Raw genomic sequence first — 18,532 nt, 5'->3', positions numbered from 1 at the left:
TAGTCGCCACATTCCGGCGCCTGTTCGGGGAGGCTGGTACATGAATTGAACCGTGCTGCTGGCCTGCTTGGTCTGCTTTAAAAGCCAGCGATTTAGCCCAGTGTGCTAAACCAGCCCCAGATGTGCAGGTTAGGTTATAGGGCTGCAGGGATGGGGCGGGTGGAGTGCTCATTTGAAAGGTCGGTGTAGACTCGATGGGTCAAATGGCCTCCTTCTGCTTTGTAGAGATTCTATCATTCTATGAAAATTTGGTTTTATGATTCTATAAATTTGAAAGAGAATATGACAAATGCAAGAATATTTGGTTAATTAATTAGTTCCTTGAGACCCAAAGGCATAATAAAACATTTTATTTTCTTTTGTTCTGTAAAAGTTTATGATTCAGTCACAAAATCCATGAGCAAAATCATGAAGAGGTGAAATCAGTTGGAAACATTTTTACAGGTAAGGAAAGGTGGGTTTGGGTGCACACGGGGAGTTAAACCGCTAAAAGTGACATCAGGTAGGGATTCCAACATCAGCTCACCCCCTTCTGGGTTTCAGCTGGGACTTAACATAAGAGTGGCTAATCCCCCTGGATCTGTAGGGCAGTGTTCTTCAAACTTTTTTCCGGGGACGCATTTTTACCAACCGGCCAACCTTCAGGACCCAACCCGGCTGATCTTCACGACCCACGTCGGCCGACCTGCGCGACCCACCATTTTCTCTTACCTTGTTTGCTGCTGTCAAAAATGGAGAAAATGGTTTTCGTTCCCTTTGGCCCTCGTACAAGCTCCTCCAATAGAACCTGTTGGATGAAGGTGAAGCCGTCTGGTGTTGGAAAGTATGGAGTCTCCATCTGTCCAAAGTTCTGCATTTTTTTCCTGTAAAGTTTTATCAAATAAATCCCCCCCAAACTTGTAAGGAAAAAGAAAAATGAAATGAATAAAATAAATGAAAAAAATAAAATTAAATGAATAAAATAAATGAATAAAACCCCCCCGAACTTGTAAAACAAAATGCTGCAACGGTAAAAAAAAAAGTGGCCGCACTGCGCATGCGCACCTATGATTGGGCACACATGCACAGTGCGGCCGTATTTGTTTTACACGATCGCGGCCATTTTGAAGGCCGCTTGCAGCCGGCGTTATTAACAGCCGGCTGTTGCGCGCAGATTTGCGTGATCAGGAGAGCCGCGACGGACGGCTCTGCGACCCTCCCGACACCCGCCCGCAACCCACCCGCGGGTCGCGCCCCCGAGTTTGACAATGCCTGCTGTAGGGAAGGTAATGCAAACAGACAATTAAATCTTGTTACCATGCATTCAAGGTTTAATAGTGAGGGAATCTATGTCTCAAGCTGTCAACAACTCACCACTGTCAGACAGGCACGTGCACCACGTGAAGTGCTTCAACGAAACTAATGGGCTGGGAAACATATGATCAGTGAAACTAAAGAGCTCTAGTCATGCTGGCAGCTGAGAGGCTACTGCTTTACAGCATTCCTCACAGAAAGTGCTTCTACCTTTTGCCAGGTCACAGCTCATATACCTAAAGTGATTTTACCTGTCGTTCACTTCACTCACCTTCAGTTGCATTTCCCTGCTGTCACCCTCCAGCACATTATGGGAACAGCTTATGCAGCTTTACTTTACACCTCTGCTGAAGAACAAGAGACGCAACAGCACCTAGAGGAGCAGCAGCACTACAATCAATGCCTTCTCCACATCCACATGCCGCTCCACAGGTCAGAGATGAACACCATGCTCCAGCTCAAAGAAGATGATATTCCCAGCTCAGGTTTTAGAGGCACAGGATCACCTCTCTTGATATGTGTGGCATCAGTGCCTCAGGTTTTCATGGCAGATCTTGCCAAGTCTTATTTCTCATTTGGCTGGGTGGGCAGACACTACGCTGCCATTGAAGGCCCAACGACCCCACTCCTACCATCGCTGGATCTCTGCCTGTTCCCATTGTGTGCTTTCTTCTCCAGCAAGGAGACAAAGTTATGTAATAGAAATGACGTGCGTGGATAGGAGGAAAGGACAATATTTGTGGAGTATGGCTGCGATACATGGATGCTAGAGGGCAATAAGATGAGTGTGAATGTGAGTATTTGCTGTTTAAATGGGGATGTGAGGTGCCTGGCGAGAGAGGAATGAATGGACTGCAAGGTGTATTATGAGGACTGTTGTGCAGAAGAAACCTGGAAAAGTCAGTGTGTGGGGGGTTGACACCTGAAGTGCAGTGCACTCATCTTTCCCATCATCCTGAGGTCCTTGATTATTTTGACCTGTCTCTAGGTTAGAAGTACTAACTCCTGCTGCTGACTTCCTTGACCACTTAAATGCATGCCTGCTTCATTGTCTGCTTCCTTCTGTCCCTGTGAAAGATTGCCTCACTGCAATCTGCCATGCCTCACAACACGACCTTCAGGTAAGAGTGAAAAACAATGGGGGGAACCTTTCCAGGTAATCTCTCTATTCCTGTAATCACTGGATTCCTTTAATTAGAAATTATTCCTTGAAAGATTTGGGGAGTAATCCGACATGTCCTCTCTGATTGTTGGCAAAATCCAGAATGCTGTGGCTGAGGTCAAGAGCTATGGCAAAGCCTGGTCCTTCACCATTTAGGTTCTCTGCCATTTCAGCATGGATATTAAGAAAATACCAAACTCTGTCGCCAAAACATCATTAAAATTCTGGGATTCCATGTAACAAAATCAGTCTGAATTCTTCAGCTGTGAAACTATACAATAGTTGTCTTAACTGTGACCTAGTTAAATATGCTTACCTTTCCCATTCTTTATCAGGTTTAAATGAGGGGGTTTAAATGAGGGGGTTTTCAACATTGCAAGGTATGCCCTGAGAAAATCATGTTTTCTGTAGAACCATTAAGTGCAAATGATATAACTACCTGTATATATGATGTTCTTTTTGTAGCTTGCTAAAGGACATTTTTCATCTGCAATGACTAAAAAAAGTGATGGAGTGCAAGATAGATTATTTATAATGCTTCTCTTTTCAATGCCTGGGACTCCAATCATGTATTATGGCGATGAAATTGGCCTCAAAGACTACAAGGTAATCAGAAACCTACTCATGCAATCAGATTATCATAATATTTTAAATATTTGATTCATAAATGTTCGGAATAGTTTTGATGTTCTACTTCCCATAATAGGTAACAAAATTTCCCCTAATGCGGTGGGACAATACCAGATTTGCCGGATTCACTAAAAGTTTGCCGTGGACAAAACCAGATTTGGATTCTTACACCCCCAATGTATTGGTACGTATAACTACTTGGCATAATATGTTGTAATTAATATAATATTGTCATGGAACTAATGACTAGAATACAAATGGGCAACCATTCTTGAATCTATTTTGATAGTAGTTTCAAAAGGAAAGGACTGTAGCGTATGAGTAAGATTCTGTGTTAAGTTTATATCATGAACTGTTTCACATGCCTACAAATAGGAAACAATGGACCTGTTAATAAAAAATGAGGCGGCAAATCAAATGCATAATATTTAGATGCTGGAAATATTAAATAAAATCAAGAATTGCTGGAATACTCAGCAGATCAGATAGTGCCTGTAGAGGCAGAAACATAATTAAGGGGATGAACTTCAACTTACAGGGGGTGTTTTGGCTGCAGCAGATTTGTGTAAAAATAGCAAATCTTCATGCTTATTCTTCTTCTTGAGACCAGCAAAGATCATTTTTATTCCTGGGATATATTTCTTCTGATCCTCCAGGTAAATCCTGAGTGTGTCCTCATCCCAGATTAAAACTTTGTTTATGTTTGCCTCAATGTAAGAAGATACTGCAGTCTGGTCCTTGCATGCCTTGCATCCAAGTACATCAGACAGTTTGGTTCAGTCTTACGTTTGCCTCTACTTTTAACATTGTGTGCATTGCTAGTATGGGTTTGGATGTAGTTGTGGAGGGAAGGTTAAAAGTATTGTAGCCACCTAAAGTGGCCAACTCCCGATTTAAAATGGCGAATGGCAAAGGCTGATGGGAAAGTCAGCCAACAAGACAAAAACCAGCAGCTGCTGGTTTGCTGTGTATTTACCTCTGCAAAAACAAGACAACATCGATACCAGCGACCATCAGCATAACAAAGCAACAGCCATCTGCATACTGATGAGCAATCCCCGGGAACAATAAGTAACATTTTGACACACAAAGCAAAGCCAGACTCCTCGGCGCCAGCAGGAGCCAACACAACTCCCGTAAAAGCCTCCCCGAACAGGCGCCGGAATGTGGCGACTAGGGGCTTTTCACAGTAACTTCATTTGAAGCCTACTTGTGACAATAAGCGATTTTCATTTCATTTCATTCAAAGGAGGTGAACGAGCACCTCAAGACCGCCCATCGATCAGGGAACCGCTCCAGTATTGGAGAAAATCGAACCAAGCGATTGGGACAAAGTACAGGGTCCGCCCTGAAAGGCGAGAAGCCCCTGGGGATATAAGTTCAAATCGCGCTCTTCACTCTTCAGCAGCTCCTCTTCAGCTCTTCTTCCTGCTCGGGTCACCCAGCAACAACGAACCAACATTGACCGTGACCGGTGCAGTGAAGACCGACTCTCGTAAGTCTTAATTCAACGCTCGCTACGAGATAGGCGCTCCTAGCTACCAATCCGTTCCAACTTCGAATCCCGTAGGCTCAGAACCCGAACGAAAGGCCATTTGTTCCCTGACCTGGTGGGCCAGTCCAAAGTTAAGTATAGGCCTGTTAGTGGTAGAAGTAGCTTAGACGTAGAACTTGTGCATGAGTAGGGATTACTGTGTATAATAAATGTGCTTTGATTTAAATCTTACTAATCGGTGTATTGGGTTATTGATCATTACATGGACTTGAACCTCGTGGCGGTATCATAAAGATACCTGGCGACTCGAGAGCAAAGGTAATAAAACAGAGCAATTGAACCAAGGAGAAAATCAGCAACATTATTTGGCGACATCCTGGTGGGACCCGATCTAGAAGTGGAAAACCACTCCGGGAGAACCCAGAATTTGAATTAGAGATCCAATTGGAAACAGAAAACCACAAGTGTTCAAGCAGTTCTGATCAATACTCATTCATTCGGAAGTGTGTGTATGCATGCGTAACTAACAGGGCTATAAGGTAAAACTGATAGATTTTTTTGTTGCGACACAACTGTCGGAAGTTTGTATTTCGGAAAGTAGCGAAAGCCGTACCCGTATTTACAGCACCGCCTTAATACCCCTGTCCCAAAATTGAAGAGCAGCATCTGGATTAAAACCCCTGTCCCAAATTTGAAGAGCAGCATTCGGATAGGAAAGATGGCAATGCAGGCAATGCAGCGCCTAATGAACCCAGAGGAATTTGCGGTCGCAGCGACCAGCAGCAGTAGAGTGGGACAATGTCCCATTTGGAAGGAAGAGATCAGGAAATATCTCAAAGGGAAAGGATGGCCCCTTTGGAATGAATTCTGTGACAACGAGGAATCAGGCCCCGGGAGTATTGGCCATACTTGGTGGGAGAATCTGAGCGAGATCCACAAAAAGAGCTTAGGGAAAGCTCGCAAGCCGATGGCAATCATGTCCTGCTTGGCACAATTACGAGGCACAGAGGAGGTCATTAGGATGCATACATTGAATGTTGAGGGCATACATCGAATGAGTAAGGTCGATGTAAGCGAGGTAAAAATGGAGAATTTGGAATTGAGAAGGAAGTTGGCAGCAAAAGATGGAGAGGTGGAGGATGCCAAAAGGGCACACCAGTCTTATCTGGCGCACCTAAGCAGCTTCCAGTCTCAATACGAAAAGGCCTATCAGGACACGCAATGTGCAGTCCTGGTACATGAAGAAACAGAAAAACAGGTAGAAGCATTACAGAGACAGTGTAGTGACCTCAAGGCAGCATTAAGAGCACTCCATGCTGCCACCACAGAACAAAGACAAAGCACGCTAGATCACGCAAAGTGCCGGAAGCAGATTGCAGAGCTGCAATCGCTGCTTTCAGTTCAGAAAGGTTTCCAGGAAACCTTTGGAGACAAATTAGATCAGGAAGATGGCCCTGATTGGGAAGAATTGAATGAAACAGCGCAGAGATATGTTCAGGGAACATGTGCGCAGGGAAAGCCACAAAAGGGGAAAGCGCCCCAACCCCCCACACAGCAGATAGTTCAAGCTCTAATGAACCCAGTCACCACCCACCGCACAGCCACATCGGACGATGCGGAATTTCTATACTCCACCCCCTTAACAGTGACCCAATTACGGGACGCGTGCGATAAGATCACACCGTTCCTCCCCACCTCAGACCCCCACCATTTCTTTGCCACAGTCAAGCATCAGGCGACCATGTACGGCCTGGATGAGCGAGAACATGTAAAGCTCACAGTTTTAAGTTTAGACCCTTCAGTAGCAGCAGCCCTTCCCGACCCACAGAATGTAGGAGGAGGCACCCTTGCAGAAATGCATACCGCGATCCTGGATGCGATCGGGTATAACCGGGGTGACCCCGTAGATGGCCTCAACAAATGTAGGCAAAAGAAATCCGAGCACCCCACAGCATTTGCTGGGCACCTGTGGATCCACTTTGCAGCAGTCTTTGGAGACTTAGACCGTGCCCATTTGTCCCCAAACAACATGGCCAAATGGACCCGCACCCTTATCTCCCATGCCACAGAAACAGGACAGAAAGCTTGCACGAGTTAGGATCCCTCAGAGGAGGCCCATAACGAGAAGTGGGTAGTGAAAAGATTGTCCCCCGCTTGGGAGCAATCGATACAAAGCAAACCCGCAGTCAAGAATCCTGAGGAAAAGCAGGCCGGCGCAGATATACCGGGAACTCAACAAAATCAACCCCGCAGCAGCCCCCACAGTAGCAACAAGTCCCGAGACCATGCTCAAGCAGGGACTCAATTCCCGATTCTTTACGGTTTTGGACGTCAGTAATGGATTCTGGTCCATTCCATTAGCAAAGGCGCACCAGTACAAATTTGCCTTCACCTTTAAAAATCAGCAGTACACGTGGACATGCCTGCCACAAGGCTTCCACAACTCCCCCTCCATTTTCCACCGACAGCTGGCAAATGGTTTAGCCAAATTTTCTCGCCCCGAATGTCTGGTTCAGTATGTAGACGACCTACTACTGCAGACAGACACCAAGGAAGAGCACATTGAGCTTCTATCCGAACTCCTGGAATTCTTACACTCAATCGGTTGTAAAGTTAACCCCAAAAAGGCCCATATTTTGGAAGATAAAGTGATATATTTGGGAACAATTATCACATATGGTAAACGCGAGATCGAGCATAAAAGAATTGACTCGATTGCTAAATTGCCTCTTCCCCAGAACGTTTCAGCCCTCCGATCGTTTTTAGGACTGGTTGGCTACTGCCGAAACCACAATGACGGTTTCGCCAGCAAGACAGCACCCCTCTCAGACCTCCTAAAGAAGGGAGCCCCCTGGGAATGGTTTCCGCAGAATCCGGATGCTGTGGACTCTTTAAAACAGGCACTCATAGCAGCCCCCGCACTACAAGTTCCAGACCCACCTTCCCCTTACGCCATAGAGGTAGCGACCACAGACCTTACCCTTTCGGCCGTGCTCCTCCAGGAACGGCACGACCAGTTAGGGCCCGTTGCTTACGCCTCCAGAATTTTAGATGCTGTGGAGCAGGGATTTTCAGCCTGTGAGAGGCACCTGCTCGCAGTATTTTGGGCAGTGCAGTATTTTTCATATATTACCGGACTGAACCCCATCACAATTCTCACCGAACACACCCCCACCCAACTTTTACTGGTTGGACGACTCAAGGATGGTACAGTAAGCCAGATTAGAGCAGCGAGGTGGACCCTTCTCTTGCAGGGATGGGACATCGCTGTTAAAAGGACAAAGACGCACACCTATTTAGCCGACAACTTACAGTACCCCGGAACCCCCCATGAATGTGAGATTATCTCTCCACACCACAACACAGGCCCTTTTATTGCTAAGACACCCCCCAGAAAGATAGGTAGTTCAACCCAGAGCCCCCAGCACACAGACACGTGTGAGCCCATAAGGATCTATGTGGATGGATCTTCCACAGTCTTGGATGGGAAGCGCATAACAGGTTGCGGTATCTATGTCGAGGACACGCAGGGACGCGCCCTTGAGGAAATATCGTTTAAACTTCCAGGCCACTTAGGCGCGCAGGCAGCAGAACTCGCGGCCATCATGTACGAACACCCGGATTCCTTCCCCAGCCCAGCAGACATATCCTCGGACAGCCTCTATGTCTGCAACAGCCTCACGGAATTCCTGCCCCTGTGGAAAGCAAGAGGATTTGTTTCCGCAGACGGGAAACCCCTCCCCTCAGCCCCATAGCTCCGTCACATTTTAGAGAGAGCACAGAACAGGACCTTTGGGATAGTCAAAGTTCGTAGTCACCATCGTTCCTCCCCCCCTGGAAATGTAAAAGCCGACGCACTGGCTAAAGCAGGTTCCAGGCATGGATATTTTTGGACACCCCCCGAAAGTGCACCAGTGAGTGCAGTTCAGGTCTCACAGACAAAGATCGAGGATCTAGTGGAGGCCCAGAAGCAGGACAGCAATCTCAGGGAGATTGTAAACGGAAAATATCCAGCTCCCTATGAGAGGTTCAAAAATGCACTGACCACACATGATGGTGTGGTGTTAAAAGACACCCTTTATGTGGTTCCTGAAGAGGACAGGAATCAACTGATTTGTTTGTTCCATGACGGTCATGGACATCAGGGAATCGATTCCACTACAGCCCATCTCAAGCAGCTTTGTTGGTGGCTGAATTTAAAGGACGATGTAAACCACTACATCGAGAATTGTCTTATCTGTGCCCAGAATAATCCAGACAGATATGCCAAAAAGGCTCAACTCAGCCACACCCGACCCGTTAGCGGCCCCTGGACTAACCTCCAGATTGATTTTATAGGACCATTGCCCCCATGCAGGAATGGCTATAAATATGTACTTGTGGTAACTGACACATTTACGAAATGGGTGGAAGCATTCCCAGCCCGCACAAACACTGCAAAAACCACAGCCAAGATTTTGACCCACCACATCTTTACAAAATGGGGAGTCCCCCGTAGCATTGAATCAGACCAAGGTTCCCATTTTACGGGACGTGTCATGCAGAACGTCCTCACGATATTTGGCATCACCCAATAATTCCACATAGCATACCACCCACAGTCGAGTGGTATCGTGGAGCGCATGAATGGTCCAGCAAAACAACACCACTTGGGGCTCAGTCCTCCCTATTGCGCTGATGTTTTTGCGTAATACAATTTCTACTTCCCACACACCCTCATGACCGGACGCCCCATGAAAGCACAGAATATTTATTAGGTTTGGACTTGACCAGCCCCAAAGTGACGGCCCTCACACACGAGAAAGCAGTAGAGCAATTAGTTGAAAATGTTAAAACGGCTCAGCTAGCAGCCGCAGTAAAATTGGGCACCAGAAAGAGCAAGGCTTGTTTCGACAAGACAGTGCATGCGACTGAGTACAGTATAGGACAGCAAGTCATGCTCTCCGTATATAACCCCAGCACATTCCTGTCACCAAAATACTCGGGTCCGTACTCCATTACGGACAAAGTAAGCCCTTCTGTTTATAAAATAAAGTATCCCAACGGTAAGACTGCATGGTTCCATATCAACCAGCTGAAGGCATATGGAACACAGTCTAACCACGCACACGACGTCATGCTCGACGCAGCACACCAAGCCCCGCCCACAGCCAATGTAACCCTACCATCCCCCAACACCTCCAGCCCAGCCACGGACTCGACCTCGACTCCACCCCCGAAATATACACTCCGCCCTGGAACGCCCACAGACTGCAGCAGCAGAGACAGCGACTGTGACTCGGACGATAGCCACAGCACGCCTCCCTACTATCTCCATGCAACAGGACCCACACCCAGCGATTCCGACTACGATCCGAGTGATCCCTTTATGATCACTTTCCTGAACAAACCCCACCACCGACCACCGAACTACACTGACTACTTTGCCACCGAGAAAACTCGTTCCGACTCGTCCGCAACGACGAGAGCGACCCCACCTCACACCATGCAGCCCTTTCAGCCCTGATACACTCAGGAGTTTGGCACCCGCGAGAAGATGACGACCTTTGGTCTGACTCCCAAACCGAGAACCCCTTTGCGACCCTGTTCACAACCGAGAACTGAGGTGTCCAGATGATGTTTTAAAAGGAACCGCTTGGGAGAAAAGGTGTCCTTTCTGATGGAAACTGCAGCATGTTTTATGTTGTTTGTAGTGTTTTGTTAAATGTTGTATGTCAGACAGGAAAAAAAAATGTTCACGGCGCCACGCCTTTTCGGCTGAAACCTGAGGACTTGCCCACAGAGACTCACTATTGCCAGATGCTAGTTCAGTGGAACTAGCTTGTCTGCAGACAATTGCTAAGGTCCCTCCACACGCCCGTTCGTAACTGCCCTTCTGGTTCGAAGGAAAGAACCACTATGGCAGCCCCACCACGATGACTACATTTCTTGCCCGTTCTTGTCGGTTGCTCAGGCAGTGGAGAAACGGCTTGGGACCCACCCTGCCTGGGAACCCCCCCTCTGGTCAACTACGCTCGGGTAGGGGAGACACGGCATTGGTAGCCATCCTACCCGGGGACTCCATCCAACTCTTACCCGTCGCGGCACATACGCACCTCATTTGGGAAATTTTAGTTCAAAAAGTTTTGTTTTCTTTCAGGTAACCCTTAGGTTGCCAACCATATGCTATTTACATCCTGCAACATTTGGATGGTAAACCGCGCAGTTTGCGAGGTGGCTCGCACTGGTTCATTATTTGGAAGTGTGTCTTGTCCTAAAATTCGGTTTTTGAAAAAAAAATGAGGGAGTCACACATAGTGACCAATTATAAAGGGAGTAATTGGCACTAAAGGACAGGCAGACTATCGTACAAGATGTTAAACCAAGATAGTTACAGACACTATGCTTGTTTCCACAGGAAACTCCAGAAGCTCCAGGACCAGAGAAGAAAAGAAAAGAAGAAGCACCATGAGGACATACTCCGGATTGCTTATCTTTATGGACATTTGGTTGTGAGTGAACGCGAACCCCATGACCTCAAGCCCCCCAGCCGTTAATGTTTCACTTCCCCACAGTACCCAGAGCCCAGTCACCAGCGACACCATCTTGGTGTGCCAGGTTTATAACCTGGTACTCTGTCATATGTAATAGAAACCTTACTGGTATTGGCGATACTCTGCTGCATCGTGCAGACTATGCGCTAAGAAAATGGAGAAGGAGAGCCTACCGCGCTCAAACCCCGGTATATAGGATCAGATCCCCTATTTTCGAATACGACCAGACCCCCGACCCCCGCGATCTATAATAAAGAGCATTCATTTGTGGTTTTAATGTAAATAAAGAAATGTAAAGAACTGTTCATGAGCAAATTGTATGATCCTGAGCTTGACTGCCAAGCCAGGAAAAATGTGTATAGACTGCTATGATTTTGTTTGTATGGTTGAGGAAGTTAGAATAATGAAATGTTTAAGTGAGTGTAGTATATTAAGAATAGTTAGAGGTTCCCATTTTTTTGTTTTGTAATGCATGTCCCTGTTTGACATAGCACCCCTTAGAATTGTCAGTTAAAATTTTTTTGCATAGTAATGGCCAGTGTAGAGGCCATGAAAGAAGTGCCCCCCCCAGGTCAAGGAATGGAAAGCAACATAGTCATGTGATCCTTCACGCTTCGCGTTAGGATCACAAGGAGGGTGTGTAGCCACCTAAATTGGCCAACTCCCGATTTAAAATGGTGAAAGGCAAAGGCTAATGGGAAAGTCAGCCAACAAGACAAAAATCAGCAGCTGCAGGTTTGCTGTGTATTTACCTCTGCAAAAACCAGACAACATGGATACCAGCGACCATCAGCATAACAAAGTAACAGCCATCTGCATACTGATGAGCAATCCCCGGGAACAATAAGTAATATTTTGACACACAAAGCTAAGCCAGACTCCTCGGCGCCAGCAGGAGCCAACACAAAGGAGGTGAACGAGCACCTCAAGACCGCCCATCGATCAGGGAACCGCTCCAGTATTGGAGAAAATCGAACCAAGCGATTGGGACAAAGTCCAATCACTTGGGACCAGGTACAGGGTCCACCCCGAAAAGCGGGAAGCCCCTGGGGACTATCAGAGTTAAGCCCCAAGTTCAAATCGCGCTCTTCACTCTTCAGCAGCTCCTCTTCAGCTCTTCTTCCTGCCCGGGTCACCCAGCAACAACGAACCAACATTGACCGTGACCGGTGTAGTGAAGACCGACACTCGTAAGTTTTAATTCAACGCTCGCTACGAGATAGGTGCTCCTAGCTACCAATCCGTACCAACTTTGAATCCCGCAGGCTCAGAACCCGAACGAAAGGCCATTTGTTCCCCAGACCTGTTGGGCCAGTCCAAAGTTAAGTATAGGCCTGTTAGTTGTAGAAGTAGCTTAGAAATAGAATTTGTGCATGAATAGCGATTACTGTGTATAATAAATGTGCTTTGATTTAAATCTTACTAATCGGTGTATTGGGTTATTGATCATTACTCGGACTTGAACCTCGTGGCGGTATCATAAAGATACCTGGCGACTCGAGAGCAATGGTAATAAAACAGAGCAATTGAACCAAGGAGAAAATCAGCAACAGTATGGAAACTGACACCCTGTCAGGAAGCCAACTCCAACCCACTGACTTTCACATTTAACTGTGGTGCGTTATGCTGCTTGAAAGCAACTCCCTTGGAAGAGCTAGGCTGTCAATTTCAATAAATTGTTTAACTTCAATGATGTTAACATGGTCTTTGCAATTTAAATGTAGAGGCTCAGTTGTCCTTTACAGTTAAATTGCAAACACCATGTTAACATCCCTGTAGTTAAATTTTTTTTATTGAAATTGACAACTCACCAATGAAAGTAAAGCATGAACATAGAAGCAATTGAGGGAGCTGAAATCAAGACATATGCCAATATGTACTGAAACCTTTGCATGATTGTGTGAAAACCTTTGTATTTGTGCTGAGAAGTTATTTTCAGAAGTTTGGAGATTACTTTCAGAACTTTGGAAGCCAAATCTCCTCAAAATGTTTTGCAGCAGAGCAGCATCAGCAACAGGAGGAACGGGATCTTAAAGTTCAGAAAACCCTGGTTGTCAAGAGATATACAGGATTGGATAAGGAAATAAAGGGAGGCATGTGGCAGATACTGGGAGCTCCAAACAGTGGATGCCCTAAAAGAATGTAAAAAATTCCTGAAAAAACACTGGCTGGCAAAATAAATGAAAATCCCATGGGTGTGATTCTCCTTTAGCCGACGCCCGAAATGCGATTGGGCGGAGAATTGTTTTTGAAGCCAAAATCGTGGAAGGCGCTGGGTTCACACCAACTCCTGGACAGCATTGTTAATGTGTTCCTGAACACACCTGCAGTAAACGCAGTTGGCATATCATTAGCGGGTCTGACCCGGTATTCTCCAGTGCCTCCGCAATTCTCCGCCTCAACGGGGGCAACTTGTGCTTTTAAAAATTGGGAAACAGATGCCATGGCTGCTGAGGGAGAGAGAGGGGGTATGGAAAGTGTCCAACATCTTTTTTTTAAACTATTTTTATTAGGGTATTTATAATATATATATATATATAGATTATATATACATACATTAAACACAACCAAAACCAAGAAGAGAACAAACAGGAAATCTCATAACAAATAAATAACACCCCACCCTCCCTGCCATTCCCCCCCACCCCCCAACCCCACTGCTGCCATCTTAACTATCCCCCCCCCCCCCCCCGCCACTGACCCCCTCAAGGCGAACTTGATTTTTTTTCCAACCTAAGGAATTCCGCAAGATCGTTCGCCACACCCCTGGCTTTGCTGACCTTGAGTCCCTCCACTCCAACAAAATCTGCCTCCAAGCTACCAGGGAGGAAAAGGCCAAAACATCAGCCTCTCGCACCCCTCTGGACTCCCGAGTCTTCCGACATTTCGAAGATCGCCACTTTTGGACTCGGGGCAACCTTCACCTTCAGTACCTCAGCCATTAAGTCAACAAGCCCCTGCCAGAACCCCTTCAGCTTCAGACAAGCCCAAAATATGTGGACATGGATCACGGGCCTCCCTGTGCACCGTCCATACCTACACTCCACCCCTTCAAGAACCTACTCATTCTGGCCACCATCATATATGTCCTATGAACTACTTTGAATTGAATAAGACTAAACCCAGCACACAAAGAGAATGCCTCTCCTCAAAGTCTTCTCCCATAACCCAGCCTCAATTTCCCTTCCCAGCTCTTCCTCCCACTTCCATTTAACTTCTCTTATCGGTGCTCCCTCCCAATCCATTAATTCCTTATTAATCTCCGGCACTCTACCCTCGCCAGCTCCTGTTTTCAACACTGCCATGTCCTGCAGCCTCATGGGTGGCAGGTCAGGAAAGGACAGCACCTGCTTTCTAACATAATCCTGGATGTGTAAGTACTGGAACCCATTCCCACTGGGCAGCTCATACTCCTGTTCCAATTCCTCTGGGCTCAAAAAGCTTCCCCCCACAAATAGGTCCCCAAACCTGCTTTGCACAGGTGAAGGAGACACATCCTGAGTGAGTGAGACACATCCAGAGTGGGAATTGGAACTTGGTAATTTGGTGCAGTGAGGTAATTCAGTGCAGAATGGGAGAAGGTGCTTTTTCCCTACCGTTTTTTTCCCTTTCTTCTGGCTTGTAACTGTTAATCTGCAGGGAGAGAACCAGAGAACATCCTGGGAAGGTAAGTGACTCTTACTTCCTTTTCAAATTGTGTGTGGGGGAAAACTGTAAGTGACAGCACAGTGAAGCTGTGATCTGATTGGTTGGTTGGGAATCTGTTAAATTTGAAAAAAAAAAATATTGCAAAAAAAAATCTAATTAATTAACGAGATAGTGGAGTAACCAAACCTGAGGGCAGACGTCGGTACTTAGCATTTAATTTTACAGTAAAAATCATCTAGCGTCAGGGCCATATAGTTAATTGTAACTCAATCTAACAATAATTCAAGTGTTTATTTTATATTAATTAATTAGTGCTTAAATGTCACTCAGCGGGGTGCAGTGCTCCAACTGTGAGATGTGACAGATCTGTGACACTTCCAGCGTTCCGGTTGACCACATCTGCAGCAAGTGTAACCAATGGCAGCACCTCACAGACCGCGTGGTTCGGTTGGAGCAGCAATTGGATGTACTTAGGAGCATGCAGGTGGCAGACGGCGTCATAGATAGGAGTTTAGAGATGTGGTCACACCTAAGGTACAGGCAGAGAGATAGATGACCACCAGAAGGGGCAGTCAGGGCAGGAATCCCCTGTGGTTGTCCCCCTCTCGAACAGGTATCGCTTTGGATACTGTTGGGGGGAATAGCCTATCGGGAAAACAGCAGCAGGCAGAGCAGTGGCACCACGGCTGGCTCTGATGTTCAGAAGGGAGGGTCAAAGCGCAGAAGAGCAACAGTCATAGGGGACTCTATAGTCAGGGGCACAGATAGGCGCTTCTGTGGACGTGAAAGAGACTCCAGGATGGTATGTTGCCTCCCTGGCGCCAGGGTCCAGGATGCCTCAGAACAGGTAGCGGGCATCCTGAAGGGGGAGGGCAAACAGGCAGAGGTCGTTGTACATATTGGTACTAACGACATAGGCAGGAAGGGGCATTAGGTCCTGCAGCAGGAGTTCAGGGAGCTAGGCGGAAAGTTAAAAGACAGGACCTCTAGGATTGTAATCTCGGGATTACTCCCTGTGCCATATGCCAGTGAGGCTAGAAATAGGAAGATAGAGCAGCTAAACAGCTCGTGTAGGAGGGATGGTTTCCGTTATCTGGACCACTGGGAGCTCTTCCGGGGCAGGTGTGACCTGTATAAGAAGGATGGGTTGCATCTAAACTGGAGAGGCATAAACATCCTGGCCGCGAGGTTTGCTAGTGTCACATGGGAGGATTTAAACTAGTGTGGCATGGGGGTGGGTACTGGAGCAATAGGTCAGAAGGTGAAAACATTGAGGGAGAACTAAGGAATAGGGCCTGTATGGCTCTGAGGAAGAGCAGACAGGGAGATGTTGCTGAAAACAGCGGGACTGGTGGCCTGAAGTGCATATGTTTTAATGCAGGAAGTATATCGGGTAAGGCAGATGAACTTAGAGCTTGGATTAGTACTTGGAACTATGATGTTGTTGCCATTACAGAGACGTGGTTGAGGGAAGGACAGGACTGGCAGCTAAACGTTCCAGGATTTAGATGTTTCAGGCGGGACAGAGGCAGATGTAAAAGGGGTGGCGGAGTTGCGCTACTGGTTCGGGAGAATATCACAGCTGTACTACGGGAGGACACCTCAGGGCAGCGAGGCAAATGGGTAGAGATCAGGAATAAGAAGGGTGCAGTCACAATGTTCGGGGTTTACTAAAGGCCTCCCAACAGCCAGCGAGAGATAGAGGAGCAGATAGGTAGACAGATTTTGGAAAGGAGTAAAAGCAACGGGTTGTTGTAATGGGAGACTTCAACCTCCCCAATATTGACTGGGACTCACTTAGTGCCAGGGGTTTGGACGGGGCAGAGTTTGTAAGGAGCATCCAGGAGGGCTTCTTAAAACAATATGTAGATAGTCCAATTAGGGAAGACGCTGTACTGGACCTGGTTTTGGGGAATGAACCCGGTCAGGTGGTAGAAGTTTCAGTAGGGGAGCATTTCGGGAACAGTGACCACAATTCAGTAAGATTTTTTAAGTGCTGGTGGACAAGGATAAGAGTGGTCCTAGGGTGAATGTGCTAAATTGGGGGAAGGCTAATTATAACAATATTAGGCGGGAACTGAAGAACATAGATTGGGGGCGGATGTTTGAGGGTAAATCAACATCTGACATGTGGGAGGCTTTCAAATGTCAGTTGAAAGGAATTCAGGACCGGCATGTTTCTGTCCGGAAGAAGGATAAATACAGCAAATTTCGGGAACCTTGGATAACGAGAGATATTGTAGGCCTCATCAAAAAGAAAAAGGAGGCATTTGTCACGGCTAGAAGGCTGGGAACAGACGAAGCCTGTGTGGAATATAAGGAAAGTAGGAAGGAACTTAAGCAAGGAGTCAGGAGGGCTAAAAGGGGTCACAAAAAGTCATTGGCAAATAGGGTTAAGGAAAATCCCAAGGCTTTTTACATGTACATAAAAAACAAGAGGGTAGCCAGGGAAAGGGTTGACCCACTGAAGGACAGGCAAGGGAATCTATGTGTGGAGCCAGAGGAAATGGGCGAGGTACTAAATGAATACTTTGCAACAGTATTCACCAAAGAGAAGGAATTGGTGGATGTTGAAATCTGGAGTAGGGTGTGTAGATAGCCTGGATCACATTGAGATCCAAAAAGACGAGGTGTTGGGCATCTTGAAAAATATTAAGGTAGATAAGTCCCCAGGGCCTGATGGGATCCACCCCAGAATACTGAAGGAGGCTAGAGAGGAAATTGCCGAGGCCTTGACAGAAATCTTTGGATCCTCACTGCTTTCAGGTGATGTCCTGGAGGACTGGAGAATAGCCAATGTTGTTGCTTTGTTTAAGAAGGGTAGCAAGGATAATCCAGGCAACTACAGGAAGGTGAGCCTTACGTCAGTGGTAGGGAAATTACTGGAGAGAATTCTTCAAGACAGGATCTACTCCCATTTGGAAGCAAATAGCGAGAGGCAGCACGGTTTTGTGAAGGGGAGGTCGTGTCTCACTAACTTGATAGAGTTTTTCGAAGAGGTCACAAAGATGATTGGTGCAGGTAGGGCAGTGGATGTTGTCTATATGGACTTTAGTAAGGCCTTTGACAAGGTCCCTCATGGCAGACTGGTACAAAAGGTGAAGTCACACGGGATCAGGGATGAGCTGGCAAGATGGATACAGAACTGGCTCGGTCACAGAAGGCAAAGGGTAGAAGTAGAAGGACGTTTTTCTGAATGGAAGATTGCGACTTGTGGCGTTCCACTGGGATCTGTGCTGGGGCCACTGTTGTTTGTAGTATACATAAACGATTTGGAGGAATATGTAGCTGGTCTGATTAGGTTCGCGGATGACACCAAGGTTGGTCGAGTGGCAGAAAGTGTTGAGGATTGTCAAGAGGATACAGCAGGATATAGATAGGTTGGAGGCTTGGGCAGAGAAATGGCAAATGGAGTTTAGAATCATATAATCATAGAATTTACAGCGCAGAAGGAGGCCATTCGGCCCATCGAGTCTGCACCGGCTCTTGGAAAGAGCACCCTACCCAAGCCCACACCCCCACCCTATCCCCATAACACAGTAACCCACCCAACACTAAGGGCAATTTTGGACACTAAGGGCAATTTAGCATGGCCAATCCACCTAACCTGCACATCTTTGGACTGTGGGAGGAAACCGGAACACCCCGAGGAAACCCACGCACACACGGGGAGGACGTGCAGACTCCGCACAGACAGTGACCCAAGCCGGGAATCAAACCTGGGATCCTAGAGCTGTGAAGCAATTGTGCTAACCACTATGCTACCTTGCT

General features: G+C 46.8%; 1 protein-coding gene across 1 annotated transcript in view; it reads left to right on the top strand.

Moving 5' to 3' along the window:
- The window catches only part of LOC140421817 (4F2 cell-surface antigen heavy chain-like), a 156,054-nt gene that overhangs the window by 100,944 nt on the left and 36,578 nt on the right, over positions 1 to 18,532 (top strand). Inside the window, exons 3-4 of the mRNA XM_072506794.1 lie at positions 2,921 to 3,061; positions 3,162 to 3,269. Coding sequence (XP_072362895.1) covers positions 2,921 to 3,061; positions 3,162 to 3,269 — 249 coding nt within the window. The remainder of the gene's footprint in view (positions 1 to 2,920; positions 3,062 to 3,161; positions 3,270 to 18,532) is intronic.

Source organism: Scyliorhinus torazame, chromosome 1 (genome assembly GCF_047496885.1).
Source record: "Scyliorhinus torazame isolate Kashiwa2021f chromosome 1, sScyTor2.1, whole genome shotgun sequence".
Taxonomy (NCBI): domain Eukaryota; kingdom Metazoa; phylum Chordata; class Chondrichthyes; order Carcharhiniformes; family Scyliorhinidae; genus Scyliorhinus; species Scyliorhinus torazame.
This window is presented reverse-complemented; position numbering and strand designations above follow the sequence as displayed.